This window comes from Primulina eburnea, chromosome 3, assembly GCF_022965805.1.
Source record: "Primulina eburnea isolate SZY01 chromosome 3, ASM2296580v1, whole genome shotgun sequence".
NCBI classification, from domain to species: Eukaryota; Viridiplantae; Streptophyta; class Magnoliopsida; order Lamiales; family Gesneriaceae; genus Primulina; species Primulina eburnea.
Window position 1 is genome coordinate 9,430,860 of NC_133103.1, and position 24,594 is coordinate 9,455,453.

The 24,594-nt window shown below is 33.3% G+C and overlaps 4 protein-coding genes across 9 annotated transcripts in view; 2 read left to right on the plus strand and 2 right to left on the minus strand.

The window, feature by feature from the left end:
- The window catches only part of LOC140826135 (pyruvate kinase 1, cytosolic-like), a 102,162-nt gene that overhangs the window by 17,893 nt on the left and 59,675 nt on the right, over positions 1-24,594 (minus strand). The gene's annotated exons all lie outside the window — the stretch shown is intronic.
- On the minus strand, positions 1,579-6,151 carry LOC140826124 (uncharacterized). Of its 4 annotated transcripts, none has more exons than XM_073188265.1 (9): positions 5,982-6,151; positions 5,322-5,530; positions 4,852-4,948; positions 4,669-4,784; positions 4,003-4,047; positions 3,420-3,445; positions 3,003-3,138; positions 2,649-2,755; positions 1,579-1,896 (listed from the first exon to the last, which is right to left on the minus strand). In XM_073188265.1, the coding sequence occupies exons 2-8, from the start codon at positions 5,524-5,526 to the stop codon at positions 2,652-2,654; spliced, it is 729 nt and encodes a 242-aa protein (XP_073044366.1). In that variant the 5' UTR covers positions 5,527-5,530; positions 5,982-6,151; the 3' UTR covers positions 1,579-1,896; positions 2,649-2,651. The 4 variants fall into 4 exon arrangements, with proteins under 4 accessions (XP_073044366.1, XP_073044365.1, XP_073044367.1 ...); XM_073188264.1 differs by having other exon boundaries at positions 5,322-5,682; positions 5,982-6,146; XM_073188266.1 differs by having other exon boundaries at positions 5,978-6,139.
- On the plus strand, positions 10,792-12,189 carry LOC140826125 (mitochondrial uncoupling protein 5-like). Its single transcript, XM_073188268.1, has one exon. The coding sequence runs from the start codon at positions 11,060-11,062 to the stop codon at positions 12,023-12,025; it is 966 nt and encodes a 321-aa protein (XP_073044369.1). The 5' UTR covers positions 10,792-11,059; the 3' UTR covers positions 12,026-12,189.
- On the plus strand, positions 17,337-22,017 carry LOC140826126 (uncharacterized). 3 transcript variants are annotated; one of them, XM_073188270.1, is made up of 8 exons: positions 17,337-17,587; positions 18,561-18,757; positions 19,556-19,608; positions 19,901-19,988; positions 20,102-20,859; positions 21,014-21,454; positions 21,548-21,604; positions 21,808-22,017. In XM_073188270.1, the coding sequence occupies exons 2-8, from the start codon at positions 18,592-18,594 to the stop codon at positions 22,006-22,008; spliced, it is 1,764 nt and encodes a 587-aa protein (XP_073044371.1). In that variant the 5' UTR covers positions 17,337-17,587; positions 18,561-18,591; the 3' UTR covers positions 22,009-22,017. The 3 variants fall into 3 exon arrangements, with proteins under 3 accessions (XP_073044371.1, XP_073044370.1, XP_073044372.1); XM_073188269.1 differs by having other exon boundaries at positions 18,589-18,757; XM_073188271.1 differs by having other exon boundaries at positions 17,337-17,561; positions 18,589-18,757.

Below are 24,594 nucleotides of genomic sequence, written 5' to 3' on the forward strand. Positions count from 1 at the left end.
TTAATTTTCAGGTCATGTAGTAACTAATTTCCAATTGATTTGATTAACCCTGATTTAAAATTAAAATTATACAAAAAATTATGTAGGGTCCGAGGAATCAGTCCTCAAAATATAATTTTGAAATTATATTATAAATAATTAACTCATTATCTTTGAAATCGTTTGTATTAATTGTGCAGTACTCGCGAGTGTTGGTTCATCTGATGAGTCGTCATATCAGATCTTAGAAAAATAATATGAAAATGAGGATACTCAACAAAGGATTTTTGGAAGTTTTTGCTCCCAAATTCGGTTTCACATATTTTTACCCTCCTCCGTTTATATGATCTTCCTTGCATTTCAAAGAAACATAGCCATGTCAAAAAAAATAGGCATCTTATGTGCCAAAAACTTGTGTGAGACGATCTCACGGGTCGTATTTGTGAGACGAATCTCTTATTTAGGTTATCCATGAAAAAGTAGTATTTTTTATGCTAAGAGTATTATTTTTTATTGTGAATATGGTTAGGGTTGACCCGTCTCACATATTAGGATCCGTGAGACGGTCTCACATGAGACCTACTCATCTTATGTTTCATATTTTTTTGTCACAACACTAACAGCGACAGTTTTATGAACCGTCATCGATTTAACTCAGCGACGGTTTAAATAAGCGACTTAATAACGAATGTTTTGAGAGAAACTAGAAAATCACAGTAATTAATATAAGAGTTCAAAATTCTGAAACTTCAACATAAAGTTTAATACACCAATGTCAAGCCTCGGCCGTCGGGAAAATCCGATTTGAGGCGCATGCAGTACACGCAATGCCATAGGAGCACGTGAGATAGCTTTGGCCGCCACGTGCAGCCGGGCTTTGGCGAGTTGATCTAACTTTTTATGATTTATAACTTTGATTCAAAACTCACCTTCCCCGAATAATATCGTATATGAATGAGATTAAAACATTAATCAAAGTATTTGTGAGCTCAAAAAATGGTATTAATTACTTCTCAAACACACGGCCGATTTGCGTTTAATATGACATGGTGACAACTTTGTCTTAGCATGCAATTAAGTTAAAAATCGATACAATAGAAAACGTGACATAACCTTTAAAGTGTCTCTAGTTTAGGGTCTCGAAATTGTTTAAAAATTTTGATCGATTTTCTTTAATCACCTCAGTGCACGTTTATTTCTGCTTATAATTTTTGTGTGACGAATAAAATTTTTCAATAATTAACAAGAAGGTTTGATATGTTTGGTAAATTTTTTGTATATTTCTACTGATATTTTTTGTAATTTTTTTAATATATTTTATAATTCTTTTATTATTTATTTTCTTTATTGTGGAGATATTTATTATTATCTTTATTGTCAATATAATTATAAAATTTCTAAAAAATCTATACATAGATGCATTCCATTATCATTATTTATTTATCATTTTTCAGCCATATTTTAATAATGATACCGGGCATTCAAAATACGAAAATCTTTTACCCAATTTTCTAGTAGATTTCCCAGATAAATTAATCATCGAATTATAATTATAATTTTAGTATATGAAAAAAAAATGGAACAATTAGACGAAAAATATAAGGAATAAGTCGCGTAAATGATAGTTTAAGGTATAATGTATTGATAACATGCATGCATACCTAAAAGGGTAAAATACGTAATTTATAGAACGAGAAAGTTTAGTGGGTGTTGGTCCTGTTGGAGATCCATTGAATCCTCAGCTGCGAAATTGCAGATCAAACAAAACACAAACTTCAGCCTGTATGAGCAGTGGCTGGCAGACAAGTAGTTGGGCTTGTCTTTGGTGTCGTTTTTCTTCAGGTATTCCATCCTAACCACGGCAGCGGTAGCCAATGAAGATGCCTCAATCAAGTATTGCAATAAAGCCGCCTCAGCCTGTCAAAGGACAGCTTAATAAGGTAATTTCAAAGCTTTGATTCCGATTGTTACTAGTATCAAGTCACCTTCAGTCACCCAAACTAATCCACCCGTAGCCTTCATGGAACAGTTATGAGGGTTATGTTTTGAACATCTACCTCACATGTAACAGTTATGCAGGTAAATAAATTAACAAATCTTTATCGAAATGCACACAACCATTAACCTGAGAGAGAGACTGATGAAATCGGTGAAGGAAAGGACTACATGGTGGAGGTCGTACGGAGAGGGGGGTTCTAAAGAAGATGGTGGTGTGCTTCAGAGAACAAGAAAATCTATTTTCGGCATAAATCAGAATAAAATTTACAATTACTCAACCAACTCCTATGGTTTTAGATAGTATTTTACTCCTGTATAAAAAATCGTGTTTAGTGCAGTAGAAAGAAATATAAACCACGCTTTTATAAGCAATGTCTCGACGGAAAGAAGTTAGGCACATTCCTATATATTACCCATGCAATTTAAATCATGTATAGAAGTTCAAATTTTCATATAGGTGTCATAATACCATAAAAAAAATTATGAAGAATTTTTAATCCTGATAAAGTACGCATATGAGTATGTATACAACCATTCTCCACTAAGAACATTTTCAATTTAATCTTAGTTTTACCCAAATCCTCCATCAAGACAAGATAAAGGTTCATACAGGGCATGTGTACTGAGTAAGCAATAAAAAAGAAATGAGAAAAAGAGATGGAGAGACGCACAATTCATGTTTGCCTAGGATCTTCTGCTGAGTCCCCGTTTGTTGCCAAGCCTCTGATTTTGACGTCATAATAGACTTCTTCAACTCTTTTAAGGTCATATTTCATCCCTGATTCCCAATGAAAATCATGCATCATATTGTACCTTTGGGCAGTAAACTTAATGCAAAATGTAAATTCAAACTAAGATACTAGCTAATTAAAGCATAAAATCGGGCTAAAACTGAATCTGTTCAATGCAAAATGTAAATTCAAACTATGTGACTAGCTAATTAAAGCACAAAAACGGGCTAAAACTGAAATGTGAATTCATTGAACATAATAAATCGGATGCTCGTACCAAAGATATTGTCTTACCGTCAAATTTCTTGCGTAAAAAGTCATTTCGCAAGTTGAGCATGCGGAACGCAGCGTGAAGATCTGTCAAAAACTTTAATACTTTTCTCGGGCAGTCATAATCCCCAGCAGTCACTTGGTTCACAACATACCTAGGCTACAAACCATGCGGCCACATCTCACAAAATCAATCAGCAAGTACCCTGTCTCTAAAATAACATTACCACGCTATGTATTTAAACTCTCTCTCTTTTCGGAACATACGGACAAAGAAATGTTTCGTATTATCAAATGTAAATTTTCTTTAAAACTGTGAACATTCTCCTTTTCCACAAATTTAGAAATCTAATTATTTCATCATCCAAAATCTTTAATTTTGATTAAAAGATCTGAAATCTAAAACTTCGTAGCAGTTAAAGGCTTTAGATGCGCGCTTACCAACTCATTGGACATAAAACAAATTCCTGCACGGAAACAAAAGTTTATCATGACAGGACTATGCACATGTATGAAAGACAAAATAAAAAGGTCGAACGTGGTGTCTTGAAAAAAGAAAATAAAAGAAATAAAGCCAATATGTTTATAAGGTATAAACAGGAAACAAGAACCATTTTTTTCATATTCGTGTACTCTTATAATGTGACCTCCCTCTCCCCCAATTTTAAAAGGCTATAAGAGCTTAGTGCCATCCACAGGTAAAACCTTTGGCTCAACCACTGATATGCAGCGTGCAAGCCGTTAAAGCACAAACTCAAGTGATGAATTTTTCACTGGACATTTTAAAAGCTGAAAATCACTGGCAACTTCACATAACAGATAGCTGACCACCGCATCATATTTTATCTTTGGGCAGTAAACTAAAGTGGTACTATATGTATCAATTAGTTAAGTACTGATTGACTCATACACCAAAAAAGATAACGATAATATCATGACAAAACATGATCTTAAAGAAGCAAGCAATTTCTCAGAGCCAGAATCTATTATTGGTACCAAAACTAATAAAAACTTTGACACTTACCAACGAGGTAATCTTCAACATCAAGGCCGAATTCCAATAATTTTACTGTGTACATGATCAAGAGACAGAAGATTCAAACAAAGCTATGTCACAGAGGATGCCTCAGTAACTATCTAGGAACAAAAGAAATAAAGTTTGAATACCAAGAACATCACGTAGAGACTAATTGAGATAAGTAAGAGTAGATAAGTTGGAGTTTTTTGCTAGTATTGCACACCAATGCACTGTCTAAGACAGTTCACCGACATTATAAACAATCTGGATGAATATTTCAACCTGACATATTTATGGCAAAATGAATGACATGTAAAATCAACTTCATGATGTAGAACAATAAATTGAATATGGTAAATAAAAACTTTCAACAAGACACATTAAAACAAAACAAGGTACGGAAAAACGAACTATCAAACCATTTGTTTCCTCTTCTCTAAAACAAACTATCAAACCATTTATTTCCTCGCCATTATCAAATTTGTCTCGAGCATATTTCACCAGTTATACACAATCACTATGAAAGACAATCTAAATACTGCAACAAAGGCATGCAATGCCTACAGGTCACTTTGTTTCTTTACAAATTGAAAGCAAATATCAGTCCATAAATATCATGCATCAAATGAGAAATTTTAATTCCACTATAATTTAAAATAAACTTGAACATACACCCAAGTTTTTCCTCAGCCTCCATATGATGAAGAAGATCCCCAGTTTCTAACCAATGCATAAATGCTAGCAGTGACACCACAGTTTGTGTTTCACTCCTCCAATCACCATGATACCTAAAAATCGCCAGCAATAAATATCTCTTTGGAAAGAAGGGGGTCCTTGAGCACAATAATCTCCTACCTATAATATTGCCCGGGGTGTTCCTGCATAATTTCTGCAAGCTTACTGTAGAGATCCCTCAGCATGTTAATGTGCCCCTTAGCCTTCGCTAGAACATCTATTTTAACAGTCAAATCTTAGAAAAATAACATGAAAGATGAGAACAAACGCCGTGCAATTTCCAAGACAATACAAAATAAAGGTTCTTGGAATTCTCGCCCGAGATTCAGCTTCATATTTTTTACCTTCCTCTACCATACTTAATTGCACTTTAAAGAAAAATAGCTATTCGCATGCACATGCTCATATTTCCATACTACATTAAGTCAGCAATTTAACTAGATTCGATTAACCACCAAAGCAGATACTATTTCTCTTAAAAATTCCACTGTTGAGATAATCATAGCCTTTGCATAATAAAATCATGGTAAACGAGAAAATCAAACAGAAAATCCAAAAAGTACGAAACAAAGTTAAATCTAGAATCATACCAGGTACAGGTTGAGACTGATGAATGAGCAGAAGGCTATAGTGCATGAGCCTAGTGGTGGACTCGATCTCCCGAGAGATGTTCCTTATGCGCTCGCGTGAGTCGCCAGTGTCCTCGAGTTGGTGGCGTAACTCCTCAAACTGGTTCTCCAATGCCCGAACATTGGGTGATGGAAGCACGTTGATTCCACTCTCTCCACCAGACATTGACCTGACATGGGAGGAGCGTTGGGCAGGGAAAACGACCACGTTTCGTGGGAGGAGAAGGCAAGGTTGGGATTGGGGGATAGGGTTTAGCACGCGAACGGAAAATGCGAATTTTGTGCAGATTACGCTTCGAAAGATTGATTTCATGTTTGGCGACTTCATGACAAAAATCACGAATTTAATACATAGAAATCAATATCAAGATTGTGAATCATCTCAAAAATGATATATAGATATATAGATAATGTTTGTTTGATAATTAGCGGTATGAGATAAAGTATTGGTTACAAAAAATATACAAATGGGACTGATAATTGTTGCATCCAAGAATCATACACAAGATCCAAAACCAAGCTGCCACTATAACAATAGTTAAGAAGAACGCATTGAGAAGGAAGCAAAACGGCAATCAATCAAATCAACGGCAGAGAAAATACAGTGATTGCATTACCAACCTGAGCTTCTCGATTCCTCAGTGGGTTCACTGTGTGCGTGACAGATGAGAAGCGAGGAGGAGGAGATTACGGGAGAATTCGGCGGAATCGAAAGTGATTTCACAAAGTTGCAGCGGAATCATTTTTCACGTCCGCCGTGGCAGATTGCTCGCCAATTCCAATTGGTTTATATTTCCAAAATAATGTTTTTTTTTTCCAAATTAGACATGGAGCGTGTTATTTAATAAATAATTCACATATTAATTTTTTTTCCTTCGTTCAATAATTGAAAAAATTATATTTGTGGTGTTGGACAGAACACTAGCTAGTGACTTAAATTATTGAAGAAAAACATTTAAGCTTTCGAAAGATGTTCATGCAGGATTATATTCCACATGCTCAAGTTGCAGGATGAATCTTTACGGGAAAATTTTGATGGCAATTGGCAAGATAATTATCATGGTGTCACACGTCCAATTAAATTTATTGTGTTTAATCAAACTGATTTTTTCAAAGAAATGCAGAAATATCGTCGATCAAAAAAACTGTTGTTTTATCGTAAATTTTCGAGAAATACTTCTACATTGATACTAAAACGTAAGATATTTTCAAAATTACAATTTTGACAACTTGTGACGACGATACGATCGATAAAACTTGATGAAAATGGTTGAAAAAAAACTTTGAAAAAAGATGAAGAAATCGGGGGAAGGAGATGGTCGGAGTAGACACCATTGTCTCTTCGTATACTCATGAATATGATAATTACAAGAATCTTCTCAACATACGTCATACAATAACGTTGAATGCATTCTCATTATGATAAAACTGCAATAACTGTTAAAATTGAAAGTTATAACTTAACCCCAAAAACTTGCTCGACGTATATTACTTTTAATGATTTCATTCTATCAACGTGTAACAATTAGAGAAAATAAAAATCATACGGAGAAATTCTCCGTTAATTGACTTTGTAATTAATGAGGGGCATTGAAGTCAAAGATGACCTTCCCTAGTTGTACGTTCACAAACGGAGAAATTCTCCGTTAATTGACTTTGTAATCGATGGAGGCCATTGAAGTCAAAGATGACCTTCCCCAGTTTCATTCACAAAATGGTCACATCCACTCGATTGGAATCAATACCTAAGTCTAACTTTAGTACTTTAATTTGATTTGTTCCAATTTATACTTCGAAAGGATTGTATTTTATTTTTTAATCAATTTTTTAAAGTCAATTAAATACTTAAATAATTGCCCTTTGATTTCATGAAAGAGCTGGGCCACCCTCCAATAACGGGGTCAAAATATTGTTTTCCCCACACGTTTTCCTTTTTATTAGTATGTCTATGTATGTATATATGAAAGGTCACACTTGGCGTATGTTATTTTTACTTTTATTTTTAAAAAAATACAAATTTATACAATTTATTGATAAATAATTATGAGAATTTATATTTACATTTTTTTTTATCTACACTTCACTTTATGTGTAAAATATATATATATAATTTATACACAAACAAAATACATATAACAAAAAATAGAATATAAATATCAACTCTCAATAATTGTTGTTGATCTGAAAGACAAAAACTTACGCGAGACGGTCTCACGAGTTGTATTTTGTGAGACAGATATCTTATTTGGGTCATTCATGAAAAAATATTATTTTTTATTGTGAATATCGGTAGGTTGACCAGTTTTACAGATAAAGATTCATGAGACCGTCTCACAAGAAATCTACTCAATATGAAATGAGACTAAAAAGATGAGGAACAACGGTAAATGAGAAATTGGGTTACATATATTTTTTTGTCTGAGAATATAAAGATAAACTAATAGTTTATTCTTTTAGTAACCGTTTGACTTCGAAATTGTTTTAACTACTTGATTTTCATAATATAAAAAATAATCGGTCAACACAAAATATTACAAACTTAATCGGTCAATAAATTAAATATATATTATTTATATTCGCAAATTGTATACAATAAAAAATTTAATCATGATTAAACTTCATTATTATTTTATTGGGACAAAATATTCTTCTTGTGACTTGTGGAAAATAGAATTAAAAGTTTTCCAGAAATAATTTGTCACCGTTGAATTCAAACCGTGATATTTCAAAACTTTACAAAAAAACGCTTTTTTAAAAAAGAAAAAAATCCTTTTATTGAATGTTCTTATTTTTACTAAATTTCTTAATATAGTCTTAATTCCTGAAATAAGATAACTTTGATTACTCAAACAATTATAATTAAATTTGTTACTAAATAAACACAAAATAAAAATTATTATTCCTTAAGCTATGTAATTGTTAGTTTAATTTAATATTAAAATTTTTTTGGACCAAATTTTGGAATCATGTGTTGTTTAATTTTTATGTTTTGCTATTTTATTCAACGTCTTCTAATTTTTTTATTGTAATTCAAATTTTTTTTGGTTTTTTAAAAAATCAGTCGCAATTCTGATAAAAGAAATAAGAAGAGTAACAGAATTGAAATTTAAGATAAAATATTATTCATCAAAATTATAGTGAATATATCTTAGCATATTTAAAATACAAAATAAAATAGAGGTTTATTGTGGGACGATATTCACGGATCTTTATTTGTAAGACGGATCACATGAATTTTTATGATAAAATTAATTTTAGCATTCAGCATCCTCTATATGAAATGAGAGTCCAAAATAGTTTTTTGACATGATAAAATTATGCAAATTTTTTGGTTAAATCAAAATTTTGTGAACCCCAATATTTTTAGGTCTTTTGTAAAAATAACTAACCAATAATTTTTATATCCTAATAAAACATGACAATTTATTAAAAAAAATATTAAATTTTAATAAAAATGAGATTTTTTTTGTTATTTTATATGTTATCATATATGAAAACATATGATGGTATTTTTAAAAATACATAATTTTTTTGTTAACATGCAGAATTATTGCATTAAAATTAATGTGGTGAATCAAAGTTGGATATTATAAGAAAGTAAAATATAAGGGTAATCAAGTAATAAAAAATGAAAAAAAAACTAAGATATAATGTCATTAATATTTTTTGGAGTGTAAATAAAACTGCTTATGATTTGATAAAAATTTGTTTGCACAATTTTGTGTTGCGGACGTGCTAAGCACAATATGTAGTTTGTCTGATTTATAATCAAGTAAAGTAAACCATGATTTTACTGCCTTTATATTCTACTAGGAAAAGCGTCGAAATTAAGGAATATAATCCATGAAAAGTGAATAACTTGGATTGCAAATTAAATAAGACAATCGAACTAACTTTGTAGTTATGAAATAAATTTGTACAGCTAGAATGAGATAAAAATCTGGAAAATTGAAGTAAATTAACATGATGAGTTCGAGTGAAAGAAACTTTATGAAGATCAAGTCGGTTGAGTTCTTTCGAGTTATTTAATTATTTGCACCATATACATATTTTTATGTGTGGAACGATTGTAATATCTACTTATATTCTAGTGAGTTTGTCACGTAGATTATTTAGTTATTTTCGTGCTTGTGCTTGTGCTTGTGCTTGAAGGATTATTTTGAAGTGTTGTTTAGTGTCATTTTTAAGTTCATTGGATTAAAGTAAAGTCGTTATGTGATATATAAGCATGTCTTGAATTTTTTTTCTCAAGATCTAAATGTTTTATTGCACTATCGATCAATCACGCTTTTTTGTATTGTTTGATTAAAAAATAATAATATGAACTTATTAAATATTTCATCTCTAGTGGTGTTCAAACATCGGATACCACAATTGGTTCAAGTCTCATTTGTAGGTATCGTATTGAGGGGCTCTTTCTAAATACCTTGTTCTTGCTTTTTTACGCGCATAATATATAAAGGTGTCGTCTTGTTTAGATTTGTGTTTTTCCTATTCATATATGTGCTCTTGTGTTGTTATTTCTACTTATTGTTAAGGTTTGTTCGATTTTAAAAAAATTCATGGAGATATAAAATATAGGATTTTCTCATATCGTTGATTGTGGTATCGCGAGATTCACATTATAAATTTAGAGAAACGCAAATGAAAATCTAAACTTGAAAGCTAAAAAAGTGACTACAATCTGGAAATTAGCCTAAGATTGTTGCAGGGAATTCTTGTCAATTTGATGATTGTTGGGGAGAGAGCTTCTGCCTTTTTTTCCTTCCTTTTCAACTTGGTTTTTTCGCGCTGGTTGTTCAACTACCTGCCCCCACTCTAACATATACACTACAACTACACTATTAAAATTTACAGATGTAGATTAATAAACTTCGGTGTTATAGCAATTTTAATTTTTTGAATACCCAAGATACCCTTTTTAGAATATTTATTTACTTGATTGATGATAATCCAGAAAATAACACACACTAAATATAAATAAAATAAAAAATAATTTAAATATCCTATATGCAACTGGTTCAAAACTGATCATAATCTACAGAATAATTATAGACTAAAGTAACCAAAAGAACCCATACTAAAAAGTATTCCTAACTAAAACTATAAAGAATCACCTTTAAAATTTCATAAATTTAACATAAAATCTCAATAATTTGTATATTAGTTGACATTACAAAAATTATATTATAAAAAAGATTATGTACCCTAAAAAAAATCGTATTCCATATATATTCTGTGTACGCTTGTAATTATTGCTAATACAAATAATATAATTATTAGTTAGAATACAAAAAGTGTGGAAAATTTCAAAGACCGAGCGCGTATACTCTGTAGGATTCGGCGAATGCGTGTGAACTGTTAACCCTAATTTCGTTCCCTTTTCCTAGTTCCTTGTATAAATACCCCTCCACCCCCCTATGTAATTCCATCTCCATTCCAACTCATATGTCTCAAAGGCCCAACGTCCCACACTTTTCTTCCATAGCCTTTGGTCTCCATTCCCATCTCCTGGTTTCCAGTGAGATGAACTCTACTTCCAACTGGTCTTCTTGATTTCTTTGTTTCCACCATTTTTTTCATTCTTTCTTGAGATTAAGGTATCGAATCTTTCTTTTGTTTTCCTCAGTTTTCTAATCGAAGAGATTCCATTCTGCCTGTTTACGTATTTTTCTTGAGGAAAGGAAAGATCTTTGACGATGGGTGTAAAGGGATTTGTTGAGGGAGGTATTGCCTCCATTGTTGCAGGCTGCACCACTCACCCACTTGATTTGATCAAGGTCCGTATGCAGCTTCAGGGGGAGTCCTCTGCGGCCGCAGCCGTTCAGAATCTCCGCCCAGCATTTGCCTTCCACGGCACCACCGCCGCGGCTCACCATATCCATCTACCCCCGCCTCCGCCGCCGCCAAGCGTCGGGCCGGTTGCCGTGGGACTCCGGATCGTACAGCAAGATGGAGCAGCAGCGCTTTTCTCTGGTGTGTCCGCCACTCTTCTACGGCAGACCCTCTACTCGACCACCAGAATGGGTCTCTACGACGTGCTCAAGAAGAAATGGACCGACCCCAACACCAACAACCTGCCTCTGGCTAGCAAAGTCGCCGCGGGGCTCATATCCGGCGCCGTAGGTGCCGCGGTAGGAAACCCCGCCGACGTTGCCATGGTCCGGATGCAGGCCGATGGCCGCCTCCCGGCGGCTCAGAGGCGGAACTACAAGAGCGTGGTGGACGCCATCTCGCAGATGAGTAAAAACGAAGGCGTGGTCAGCCTGTGGCGCGGCTCGTCCCTCACGGTGAACAGGGCCATGCTCGTGACAGCCTCGCAGCTGGCATCTTACGACCAATTCAAGGAAACGATCTTGGAGAAAGATCTGATGAAAGACGGCCTCGGAACACACGTGACGGCCAGCTTCGCTGCCGGGTTCGTCGCGTCTGTGGTGTCCAACCCGGTGGACGTGATCAAGACTCGCGTGATGAATATGAAAGTGGAAGCAGGAATGGCGCCTCCGTACACCGGAGCTTTTGACTGCGCGATGAAGACCGTAAGAACAGAGGGAGCCATGGCCCTTTACAAAGGCTTCATCCCCACGATTTCTCGGCAGGGACCCTTCACTATTGTTCTCTTTGTCACTCTTGAACAGGTCCGCAAGCTGCTCAAGGATTTCTGAAACCAACGATGATGACGACGAAAAAATAAACAAACAAAACAATAAATCTTTATATTTGATTTGGTTTTTTATGTATTATTCAAATCTACCAATACGGATTATTAATGAAGTTCAACTTAATTGATTTGTTCCAATGAATATGGAATGATTGTGCTCTTGCGTGACGTTTTAGATTTTTGGTTGTTTTTGACAAATCCCAATCGTTAGAACTTCAAATATTGTTTTTTTAAAAAAAAAAGAACTCAACGTGGATCTGCTCCGAAGAAAATTTTATGCACAGTAAATTAATAAAGATAAAATGGCTGGTCCATCGGGTGATGTTATGTGAGAATAGGTGGGATTAAAGGAAAAGTACAGCAATCGACAAATAGTTTGGTATATTTTTCATTTCGGTTATTTAAATAATTATACTTTGGTTTTTAATGCCATGAGTTGGCTTAGATGAAATACATCATTATCAATTTTTAATATTATGACAGATTGATATTTGTGTCTAAGTCTTTATAACATAGAGATAAAATATGTTTGATTTTGAAAAAATACAAAGTATTTAGATTAATAATATTTTTTAGGGGTTTGTGATTTTTAATCTTTTCACAAAAGATCGATGCAATTAGCCCTATTCGAACTCAAATTTAAAAATTTTTAGAGTTACGATCTCATGAATCTTTACCTTTGAGACGAGCCAATCGTACCGATATTCATAATAAAAAGTAATATTCTTAGTATAAAAAGTAATACTTTTCATTGATGACTCAAACAAGAGATCGGTCTCACAAAATACGATCCGCGAGATTGTCTCAACAAATTTTTTAGCTTTTTTTAATAAGGGATGAAAGTCAACTTTTTTTGAAAAACAACCACCACCGATTGTAATTGTAATAACGTAAAATTGTAGCAAATTAAATAAGCGAGACAAAGTATGCCACCTATCCACGTACTGCTTTGACTAATTATCCCGAATTATGATCGAGTCAGGACTAAAGCCACAGATTTAAATACTCCCACGTATCATTAGTGACTGTTTATTCCATATTCGCTGTTACTTGAAGGTGCTCGATGTCAAATGGATGCTTCGTGGGCATCAATAACAAAACTTTTGTACTATTCTATCAAAAATGTATCGTCTTAAACAAAACATACTAGTATTCTTCGACACATTATTACATATAAAATTATATTTTTGTATTTAGAAAATGGGATCAATTACAGTCTTTTCTGATTTATGTAACTAGAGATCTAATCTAAGAATAAGGCAAAAATTAGTTGAAGAAATATAAAAAATAAATATGGTCTATGGTTATTTAATTAGTATATTGTAAATTTATTAAATGAATAACTAAGAAGTCATTATAAATTCGATCGATAATTAGACTGTGTTGATGTATTGATGATACAAATCAATTTCATATAATGAAAAATAAAAAGTTCGAATTAAATTTTTTTTGAATAATCCATATTTGACACTGTCGGTTTTGTGAACTTATTTTTAAAAACAAACCGGTATATTCTTCTTACTTAGCTAGTTGTTAAGCTACATTCCACGGCTTTCGTTACAATGGATCAACTTATAAACTCTTTTATAACTAATATGTTTAATCTCCACCGAACATCAGTCACCAAATTTAACTAATTGAATTTGACTATCTCAAAAGAAACACAAAATCAATACTCATGTGATCTTAAATAGTTCACATATACAAGTAGTCATTAGTTTACAATTTCATGTGATTCAAAACAAAATTCGTTCTTATTCGGGCTCACCCTAATTAGCACAATGAAACGTTTGATCAAGAACGTCGGAACCCAAGTCTGATTTCACTCATTGGATCATGGTACATGCATATAATAACATCGTCTCGTGATCTCTTATGTATCAATGATAGTGACTGCAAGAAACATAGGGAGGGTTACATCACAGATGGTAGTATCAAATTCGAGCGACTTTTATCCTTATTTTAGGATGCTGAATTGACTAGAAACCAATTTAGAATATGCAGTATATTTTTCTAACGAGTTTATGATATTTTGTTGATAGCCAGATCTCATGTACATATAGTATATTCAAAGACTTTATCTATGCAGTTTGTACGAATATAAAGATAAAATGAATATCATAATTAGATAAATATCATTAAAATAAAAATAATTTTTACATAAAAGTCAATAAAATTCGACCTACAAGTTGGTTCAATAGATGCTTTCTCTAACATATAATTGAGGCACATATGCTTTTGTTCGATCAAATAAGCTGGAGTATTTGATTAAATAAATTGACAATTGGGTATTCAAACAAAGTTTTGTAAGAGACTATTATTCTATAAAATCTGATGAAAATATATCGTGGTAAACGAAACATATACACGATTATGTACACATATATAAATTAAATTTTTTCATAAAGTTTACTTTCAGTTATACTAAAATATTGTATAAAGTATAATTAAGTTAGGGAAAATTTTCCTTTCATCGAATTTTATGTTTGATCATTTATATAAATTATTTTATTTTCACAAAAATTAGGATATTTTAGAAGGATTATTTGATTAGTCATATACCCAGCCAAAAAAATAATCATACTATGCTAATAAAATAAAGCATTATAAAATTATTTGTTCAAATAATGTAGAGTCAGAAATTAAAATAAAATTAAATAAACTATCTAGACGAACGTAGATAGATATCTAATTAACGCACTCGAGATCGCATAAAATTTAGGACCATTCTGATCTTTTTTTTTTTTGTATATTAATTTTTTTCCCCTTTTGAGGACCCAAATTACGAATTTTCAATAGCACGCATTTAGCAATTCATTCGCAGTTTTGATTTAATAAATTTGAGAGTAGACATATGCAAAGTCATAATATCTCATAATATATTATTTCACATAAAAAAAATGCAATATATCAAATATTTTACAGCCACAATTTTACATATAATGATAGCTTTCAGTTGTTGGAGCTGTGGAATATATAAAATACACGTCGACAACATTAAACTAATATCTCGATAAATAGGCATCTCGATAAAAGCAAAAATTTGTGTGACATGGTCTCACAGATCGTATTTTTTGAAACATATATTTTATTTGGGTCATCTATGAAAAAAAATTATTTTTTATGCTAAGATTATTACTTTTTATTGTGAATATCGGTAGGTTGACCCGTCACACAGATAAAGATTCGTGAGACTGTCTCACAAGAGATATATTCATCGATAAATAGGTATTGGAGCATCATCAGTTATAGGTTTAAAATATGGAGTGAGTCTCACGTGAGACCGTCCCACAGATCATAATCTGTGAGACAGGTCAATAATACTTATATTCACAATAAAAAGTAATAATCTTAGCATAAAAAGTAATATTTTTTTATGGGTGATCCAAATAATCACAAATAATACCCGTGAGACCGTCTCACATAAGTTTTTGCCAATATGCACGCAATTAGGATATACAAAGTAATATTCCCGCAACCGCAAAAGGAACGAAAGATTTGATTACGAAATTTGTTTGAGACATGTAGAACAATTTGTTGATTACGTATAGCTTCTTATTATTAATGAAAAAGAATACGCACAATTTATTGTTTTTAAATCAGGGACAGGGGCAAATGTAGTTCATGGGCAAAAGCGAATTCTTGCCCAATAGAATTATGGGCCGAAAAGTTTTTATACAAATAACCCAATGCCAAAATTTTATACAAACCATATTTTTTTTACATTTACTATGAATTGGTCATTTTTCAGTGTTTTTTTTTTTGTGTCGACAGCGAATTATACTTTTTTTTTTGTAGTTTTACATTTTTTTTTTTAAGTTTTAAACCCTTGGTGTCAGTTTTTATTTGATTATTATTTCAACGTATGACCGCAAAAAAATGTTTTTTTTTTATGTCCAAATTGATTTAGGGAGAGAGAAAACAAATAACAAACAGAGAGAAATCTTGGCAAATTTGAAGTTAGACGCGTGGGAAGACTTAGTTTAAGTTACGTATGCCATCTATCTATATAGTGGTGACGTATACGAGACGAAATGCAATTTTAATGCAAGAAAGATCTTGTATTTTAAGCATATTAGACACCATTTTGTCATAATTTTTTTCGAGTTAATTTTGTTGTTAAGAAATGGATTATGTCTAGGAAAAGATTCATTCGGACTGGATCAGACGACAACGTGACGGGTTTGACTAAATTTTGACGGGCCCGAAATGGGTTGGACTCGTGAATCCGCCTGTTTTTTAAAATATAAAAAAAAATATTTAAATATTAATTAATTCTTAAAATTATTTTTAATTTAATTAATAATATTTAGAAACAAACAATATTATCACAAATTAGAATCGATCAATTTTTATCCCATTAATAGTTAAATAAAAAATATACAATTATATATTTAAATTATAGAAAAAATTATTTAAATATTATAAAATAAAATTATGGATAGATATTGAGTTTTCTTAATATATATATAACTAAAAATATAGTTTTAATTTCATTCAATTCATCATCAAATACTTTCTATAGGTTTTAGAAATGTATCCACACAATATTTACTTGATTTGCATTTCAGCAAGGATTTAGAGCTCTCGTTTTATATTTTCTTCAATATGCGCATGTTATGAACCCGTGCAAATGATCGTTTTACATAGAATCTGTAATATATATCTTCCCCTCTAGTGTGAAATTATCATGGGATGTTCGTTTGTGAGAATCTCCAATATCGTCTACACAGATATTTGTGAATAACTTTATTCTATTTTATTGATTCTGACGTCTCATTTATACAAGAGAATTCAAATAAATAACCGATAAAAAGATACCTCGCTATAATCATTGAAATTGTTTATCTTTTATTCAAAAATAAAAAAAATAATGTCTGCGATGCACCGCATAAATGACCAATCCCCCCATTAACCAAATTTAAGTATGAGACCGTCTCACTGATCTATTTCTGTGAGACTAGTCATCCGATTTATATTTAAAACGAAAAATAATAATTTTAACATAAATTGATCTTACATTAATTTTTGTCATTTAAATATTGACATAATAGATGAATAATCAACTATTATAACTTGAATTTTGTCGATTAAAACTAGACCAGATTAGTGGTTGAACCATTAAATCCGAGACATGGAGAGTAATTTGGTTATAATATTCTTCAATGATTGTATAATTCGAGTCAAACTCTAAAATCTAATTTTTTTGAACTAAACGGTGGCATAAAAAAGGAGTTGGAATTTTACGTTGACTAAGGGGGATTTAGATAATTAATTAGTTATATAAACATGATTAAAACCCTGACCTTGCCAAATACGAGGAGGACTAGGAGTGTGCTTGCAGTGTCAAAGATTCGCGAAATATAACTGCGCGACGCCACGGCGGACGTGAAAAGCACATTCAATTGCAACTTTGTGAAAACCCCTTTCGATTCCGCCCAATAAATATAGACTCTGGAGGTACTGTCTCACTCTCCCATGAATCTCCTCCTTGTTCCTTTTTCTCTCACGCACTCAGATTCACACAGTGAACCGAAGAGGTAATCAGGGGAATTGAAGGCTCCAGGTTAGTTGTTTCTCATTATGATGCGATTATATTGGCTTTTCTTTTAACAGTGCGAGAATGTGGCTGTGTATTTGCTTCAACCTGTACTTTTTTTTGTTTATCTCTGCTGAATTTGTCGATTAGGGCTGGGATTTACTCTTCTTTTTTTTGTCATAGTGCGATTGTAGTTTCTTTTATTTTATCAGTGCGAGAATGCGGCTGTGTATTTGCTTCAATCTGTACTTTTTTTTAAATGTTTATCGTTTATCTCTGCTGAATTTGTCGATTAGGGCTGGGATTACTGTTTTATTTTTGTGGGTTTCTTTTTGAGTTTATGGGGGTGGAAGGGTGGGGAATTTGGTTTCGATGTGCTGGGCATTTAGTGCAGGAGAATTAGTGTGTTCTTGATAGTCCTTTTGATGGTTGCATTTGAAAATTTAGTACTTTTTCTTCGTGATTGATTAACGATTTTGTGCATTTTTTATATAGTTTCTTTAAAGAAGAAATTTAATTCATTATTTCATTACCTGCAAAATTGTCGCAAGTGATGTTTAGGTTTGAAACATTGCCTGCTTAATTGTTCCATGGTGGGTATGGGCGGATCATTTGTTTTAGTTTGGGGAATATGGAATCCGGCTTATGTATTTTGAGTTGCAATGTATGCAATTTTTTGGACACAATTTAATAAAAAACGGATCTTGTTTTGAAAATTAAAATGATAGAGGCAATAACTATGGCTTAAGTGGCAACTTGCTTTTTGTTCTTGTGTAAATTCATGGAATGCCTTGGATGCAACGGATATCAGCGCCTTTGGTATATTTGCATATTTTTGGAATCATTACTTTGACTCAAATGCTCGTGAAACGTTGCTTGACAAGTTTAAGATACAAGATTTGAGGTATTTCATTCGTTTGATCTTTGGGTTGCTGTACATGTAACACATTATCATCACTGTCAAATTATCTTATGCTAGAATATTGTCTTATGTGAGTAGACTTGAATAGAAAGACTAATATTATCAGGACATGGAGAATGGACCTCTGACTCTTGGATCGGAAGATGGGACAATTGATGTTGAGCGTATGCTTGTAGAACCTGAAGATGGACATATATCAATGGATAGGGTCAATTGTTTTCGTGAGAAGATCCCGAAGAATGACATGGACATGGACGATTTTTCCTGCAGTTTTGGTATAGCCGAAATATAGCAGTGTTGACTACCTTTATCTCTCCTTAGATTGACTAATGAATTATTATCTGAATAATTTATCTCTGTTATTGACTTTATGGTGGTTTGAATCGGAAAGATGGTGATAAAGCATTTGTATAGTGTAGTCATGGGAACAAGAGCCATTAAAAAGACATTTCATCGGTGAATCAATACACTAAAATATTTTTGGTATGTGGAATGGGATGATAGAAGGATTTGGATGCGTAATATGAATGATAAAAAAATTAATATAAAAAGGTAATTTATATGGTGTGGTGATTATTGGGTAGTTGTTATGTAGGTCGAGTATAATTTGAGCAATCGGCAATCATCTTATCAACCACACCAAACAATATTTAAGGATTTTATCCAGGAATCAATACGCGACAGCTTTACCTAATAATTTAAGCATTCTTGCGATACACTATGTTTATACTATGGGCAAATTGCAGCTCAATGATATCTGCTTTTCAGTAGATATTATTTTCAGGAAGAGATAGCAACTTGTTTAATTGATCTTAAGTTTCAATTTTCATTGACTAGGTTGTAAATTATTTTTATCTGTGGATAACAAAATCTTACTCTCATTTTTTGTCTTTCATCTAAAGACTAAAATTAAAGTCTCCATGTCATATTTATGTGTCACATTTAAATAAATCTTCGTTGTTCTCCTGATTGGATGTGTTTGACATGCATGGCATACATTTTCAGTGACGCTTCTGTGTCCTGTCTATTTTGAGTTTTTTATGTTAACTGCCATTATTTATCACTTGATGCAGGTGGTGCGGATTCTAGCCTCGTACGGGAAGAGAGACACGTTCCAAGGGTCGAAGTATGTCTGATTCGTTTTACAAACTGCTGAGCATTGCATTTGTAATGTCTGACTGATTGTTTTTTAAATCTTGACATCTTGTTTATTTTTTCTATCTTTTGCTGTGCTTCTCATAATCAATATTTGTTAGAATTATGTTTATATGATACACTTGTTACGAAAATCCTGAAATATTATTGTCAAGCTTTGTGCTTTCCACGTAAATGTGAAATTGAAGTTTGGATGGATCTTGCATTTTTCAGTACAAAGACGAGGCAGTTAGACTAATCTCAATGATGTATATCTGCTGTAGGTTCTTGATGGAATTCCTAGTGAAGTTCAAGTGGGATATTTTCAATTGAAAAATGAGTTCAGCAGCATGGGAGAAGAGTACCTTCTAGGTTTGCGTTTTTTGCCTTAATTTTCAATAATTTTCTTATGAGTTTGTATGGATACAAAGTGGCTTACACTGCCCCACCCGATGACCTGAGTACTATTTTCTCTATGCCTGTAGGCATTGACTTTGTCGAAAGTATTACAAATTTGGATTATGGTTCAAGCGAATGCTTGCTTACTTCAGTTTCGGACTGTCCAATTTTGGCATCTAGCGTTGATACTGATGCTCCCTGGAAATCAGATCAATTTAGAACTATGGAAGTACATGAATGTCAGAATGACCAACTTAATATCTGTAGCTCTAAACTAAGTGACATTCCCAGATGCCATGAGCTCGAGACATTGGATGAGAATAAATCCTTGAAATCACCTGCATTATGTTCTTTAGAAAATATTGGCAATTTTTGTGATTTTTCAAGCTGCTCTTTCCAAGAAGTTTTATCTGATGAGATGGATGGAAGCCTGTCACCTTCGGGGGAAATGTATAGCTGTTTGAAGGTTGAGAAAAATGATGAAATTTGGCCAGCAGGTCCAGATGTTGAGACCAATAAATTGGAAGGGGAAAATGCGTCAGCAGTAATAAAAACTCAAGCTAGATGCACGGAAACTCTTCCAATTCCGAAGAGATCGCGCAAGCCCACACAGAGGTATATTGATGAATTAGCAGATCCCATATTGAGATGTTCTAAAAGAAGACATGAAATTTCTTCTTCGACCGGTAAGGGGAAGTGTCTGGGAGTCCAGGATAATAAGAAATGTCATACAGGATCTAAAGCAATGAAATTTTCAGCTGAGGAAACTTCTGTGATAGCTATTCAAGTACCCTTTGGCTCGATAGTGCAAAAAGAATGTCCAAATAGCCCCGAACACGTTACGGTAACTGTTGTCTTATAACTTATGCGTTACTTGTCCTGCTTTCCTTTTTATCCATATGCGTTTGGACTAATGCTCATCGTTTAGCTGTTTCAAATATTTTTTGAAATGTTCCAGTACAAAGTCAAAATATTGAAGTGGTGCTTCGTGTGAGCAGGTGCGTGGTTCGGATTGTGGATATTCAATAGCCAAGTTTAAAGAATCCCATGTTACTCCCCAGAATAAAAAGAAACTGGACGAAGTTATCGCAACCATTCATTTAAAGAAGAGGAATGATTCTGTCATGGTAACAAGTCAGAAGAAAAGGAATGGCTTTGTCAAAGAAAGTCCTCCGAAGAAAAGGGTTGGCAGTGTCACATCAGGAAGTCAAAAGAGGGATGACTCTCTTACAGCTGTGCATCGAAAGAAAAAGGATGACTGCTTCACTTCAGAGATCAAGGAAGAGGCCAGTGGTCGGAGGAAGCATCACAGATTATGGACTATTTCAGAGGTTAGAAAATTAATCGATGGTGTCTCTCAATTTGGAGTTGGCAGCTGGAGTCGTATAAAAAAGCTCTTCTTTTCCACATCTTCCCATCGAACCTCTGTAGATCTCAAGGTCAATACTCTTCTTCTGAGTGCAGCTTTAGAACATTCTGTCTATTTTTAGTTTTCGTTATTGGATATTATGTATCGCTTGTGGATTACACAGGATAAATGGCGAAATCTTTTGAAAGCAAGCGGGATTCATGAACAAAGCGAGCGAGAGGTTAGTGATCCATATTTTTCTGGTTTTTCTTTTCAAATGTATTTTCCATATTTCCCAACAGTGTCATAATGTCTCGTTTTAGACTTTAACTGATTTATTTGCAAACTAGTGATGACTGGTAGAGTACTCTTTCCTATTTTTGCTCTACATTATTTGTTGTCTGATCATATTCAGTTTCATTTTCGATGTCCAAATTGATTTAGGGAGAGAAGAAACGAAACATGGCCTGGCGCCCTTTGCCAAAACCAATCCTGCACCGAGTTTGTGAACTGGCCGTGATGTATCCTTATCCAAAAGGTCAAAAATCCAAGATTTTACATATTCACAGTGATTCTCCAGCTAAAAGTACAGATATAACCCTGAGTAACTACAGAAGAATCCTGCGAAGTATTAATGGTAACTGAATCCTTCTCTTAGAATTAGTAGGCAAGTTGTATACATTTTTCACCCCCCCCCCCCTCCCCACAATTCTGCCTGTCCATGCTGGACAGTTTGGCAGGAGTTAGTTCAGGGTTTTTCCAAATTTTGGACTGAATCTTGAACACGATGTCATCATGGTTTTGGTAATGAATCTCTCATTTGATGCAACGGTTGGTGATATATCCTACCATAAGATCATGTGCACACAGGATCCAGCGACTTTCATAATTCAATGTTGAGTGATGCACTCGTTGTACATAAGCATGGATCAATTAGTTTTTAGATGATTGCGTTAGATACGCTAGGCGTCTCGATTGTTGTTAAATACTGTCTTCCTTGGCCTTCCATTATTATTTCACTATAATCAAATGTGTTGAAGCATTGCTGTCACGATGATCACCTCCTTCAAACCCGTACTTTATTAAAGTCCGATGTCGATGGAAAATGGATCGTTCTCAGAATTTTTACATGGAGGTAGGAAGAATGACGGAAATTAAACGCTCGTGAATCTTTCATTTTTTTCATTCGAAGTATTGATGTGACGATGATTATTTTCGGGGTCTTTTTAAATTTTTTTTAAAGCTCGGTTAACCAATTTTTTTAAAACAATATTATATTTGTTGTGAAAAAGTAAAAATTTACGGTAAAAAGTAAAAATCTCAAACTCTCAAAATTATCAAACTACACACTTTATAATATTTTTCTCTCAACTCAATTGTTATTTCATTCACAAATGAGTGCTCTATTTATAGAGTTTCATATACAAATATTCCAAAATAAATTACCTCATTACATACATCATCACACACTAATTTTCAATATTCAACACCTAATTTTACCTAATTTTCAACATTCAACATTCAACATACATATTTTAATATTATATTTTCAACACTCCCCCTTGTGATGATGATCATAATGATTGTCTTCATTACGTGTTTTTATACTGCCTCGTTAAAAACCTTACTTGGAAAAACCCATTGGGATAAAAACCATAGTAAGGGAAAAAGAGTGCAGTCACGTAAACTCCCCCTGATGTTGACATGAACAGTTCTTCACAAATTTCGTAGATTGCGCATCCCAATATTATATATGTGCTTTCTGAATATTGACGTAGGAAGTGCCTTTGTGAAGAGATCTGATGAGTTTTCACTTGATCGAATGTGACGAACATCAATACATTTATTCTTCTCAAGCTCCTTGGTGAATGCGAAGAACTTAGGAGGAATATGTTTAGTTCTGTCGCTTTTTATGTATCCTTCTTTCATTTGAGCAACACATGCAGCATTATCTTCATATAGTATTACAGGTTTCTCGTCGAATGATAATCCGCATGAGATTTGGATATGTTGGGTCATTGATTTTAACCACACACATTCACGGCTTGCTTCATGTAGTGCAATAATCTCGGCATGATTTGATGAAGTTGTTACTAGTGTTTGTTTCTGTGAACGCCAAGAAATTGCAGTGCCTCCACGAGTAAATACATATCCAGTTTGGGAACGTGCCTTGTGTGGATCAGATAAGTATCCAGCATCAGCATAACCAATTATACTTGGATTAGCATCTTTTGAATACAAAAGTCCCAAGTCTGTCGTTCCTCGTAGATAACGGAATATATGTTTAATTCCGTTCCAGTGTCTCTTTGTTGGATATGTGCTAAATCTTGCCAACAGATTCACGGCAAAAGATATATCAGGCCTTGTACAATTTGTAAGGTACATAAGGGCACCGATGTCACTTAGATATGGTACTTCTGGACCAAGAATATATTCATCATCTTCACATGGACGGAATGGATCTTTTTCTATGTTTAATGATCTAACAACCATTGGAGTACTTAAAGGATTTGCTTTATCCATATTAAAACGTTTAAGAATCTTTTCTGTATAATTTGTCTGGTGAGCAAACATTCCACATTCTTTTTGTTCGATTTGCAAACCCAGACAATACTTGGTTTTTCCAAGATCCTTCATTTCAAATTCTTCCTTCAAGTATGACACAACTTCTTGAATTTCCTTACTCGTTCCAATGATGTTTAAATCGTCAACATATACAGCAATAATTACGCATCCGGATGTTGTTTTCTTAATGAAAACACAAGGACATATTGAATTGTTTACATATCCCTTTTTCATCAAATGATCACTTAGTCGATTATACCACATTCGACCTGATTGCTTTAACCCATATAACGATCTTTGTAATTTCACAGAATAACATTCTCTGGGTTTTGAACTTTGTGCTTCAGGCATCTTAAATCCTTCAGGGATTTTCATATATATATTACTATCAAGTGATCCATATAAGTAAGCTGTAACAACATCCATAAGACGCATTTCTAAATTTTCAGATACCGCCAAGCTAATCAAATACCGAAACGTAATTGCATCCATCACAGGAGAATACGTTTCTTCATAATCAATTCCAGGCCTTTGAGAAAAACCTTGTGCAACAAGTCGAGCTTTAAATCTTACTATTTCATTTTTCTCATTTCGCTTTCGAATAAAAACCCATTTGTATCCAACAGGTTTTACACCTTCAGGTGTAAGGACTATAGGTCCAAAAAC

Excerpts from the sequence above, each read along its gene's own strand:
- LOC140826124 (XM_073188264.1), bottom strand. The coding sequence starts at position 5,673 with ATGAAATCAATCTTTCGAAGCGTAATCTGCACAAAATTCGCATTTTCC. Across the intron at positions 4,048-4,668 it reads GGCTGAGGAAAAACTTGGGT|TAAAATTATTGGAATTCGGC; the intron begins GTATGTTCAAGT and ends TCATGTACACAG. Across the intron at positions 3,139-3,419 it reads GTTTTATGTCCAATGAGTTG|CCTAGGTATGTTGTGAACCA; the intron begins GTAAGCGCGCAT and ends CATGGTTTGTAG.
- LOC140826125 (XM_073188268.1), top strand. The coding sequence starts at position 11,060 with ATGGGTGTAAAGGGATTTGTTGAGGGAGGTATTGCCTCCATTGTTGCA.
- LOC140826126 (XM_073188270.1), top strand. The coding sequence starts at position 18,592 with ATGGAGAATGGACCTCTGACTCTTGGATCGGAAGATGGGACAATTGAT. Across the intron at positions 20,860-21,013 it reads ATAGCCCCGAACACGTTACG|GTGCGTGGTTCGGATTGTGG; the intron begins GTAACTGTTGTC and ends TCGTGTGAGCAG. Across the intron at positions 21,605-21,807 it reads ATGAACAAAGCGAGCGAGAG|GGAGAGAAGAAACGAAACAT; the intron begins GTTAGTGATCCA and ends AAATTGATTTAG.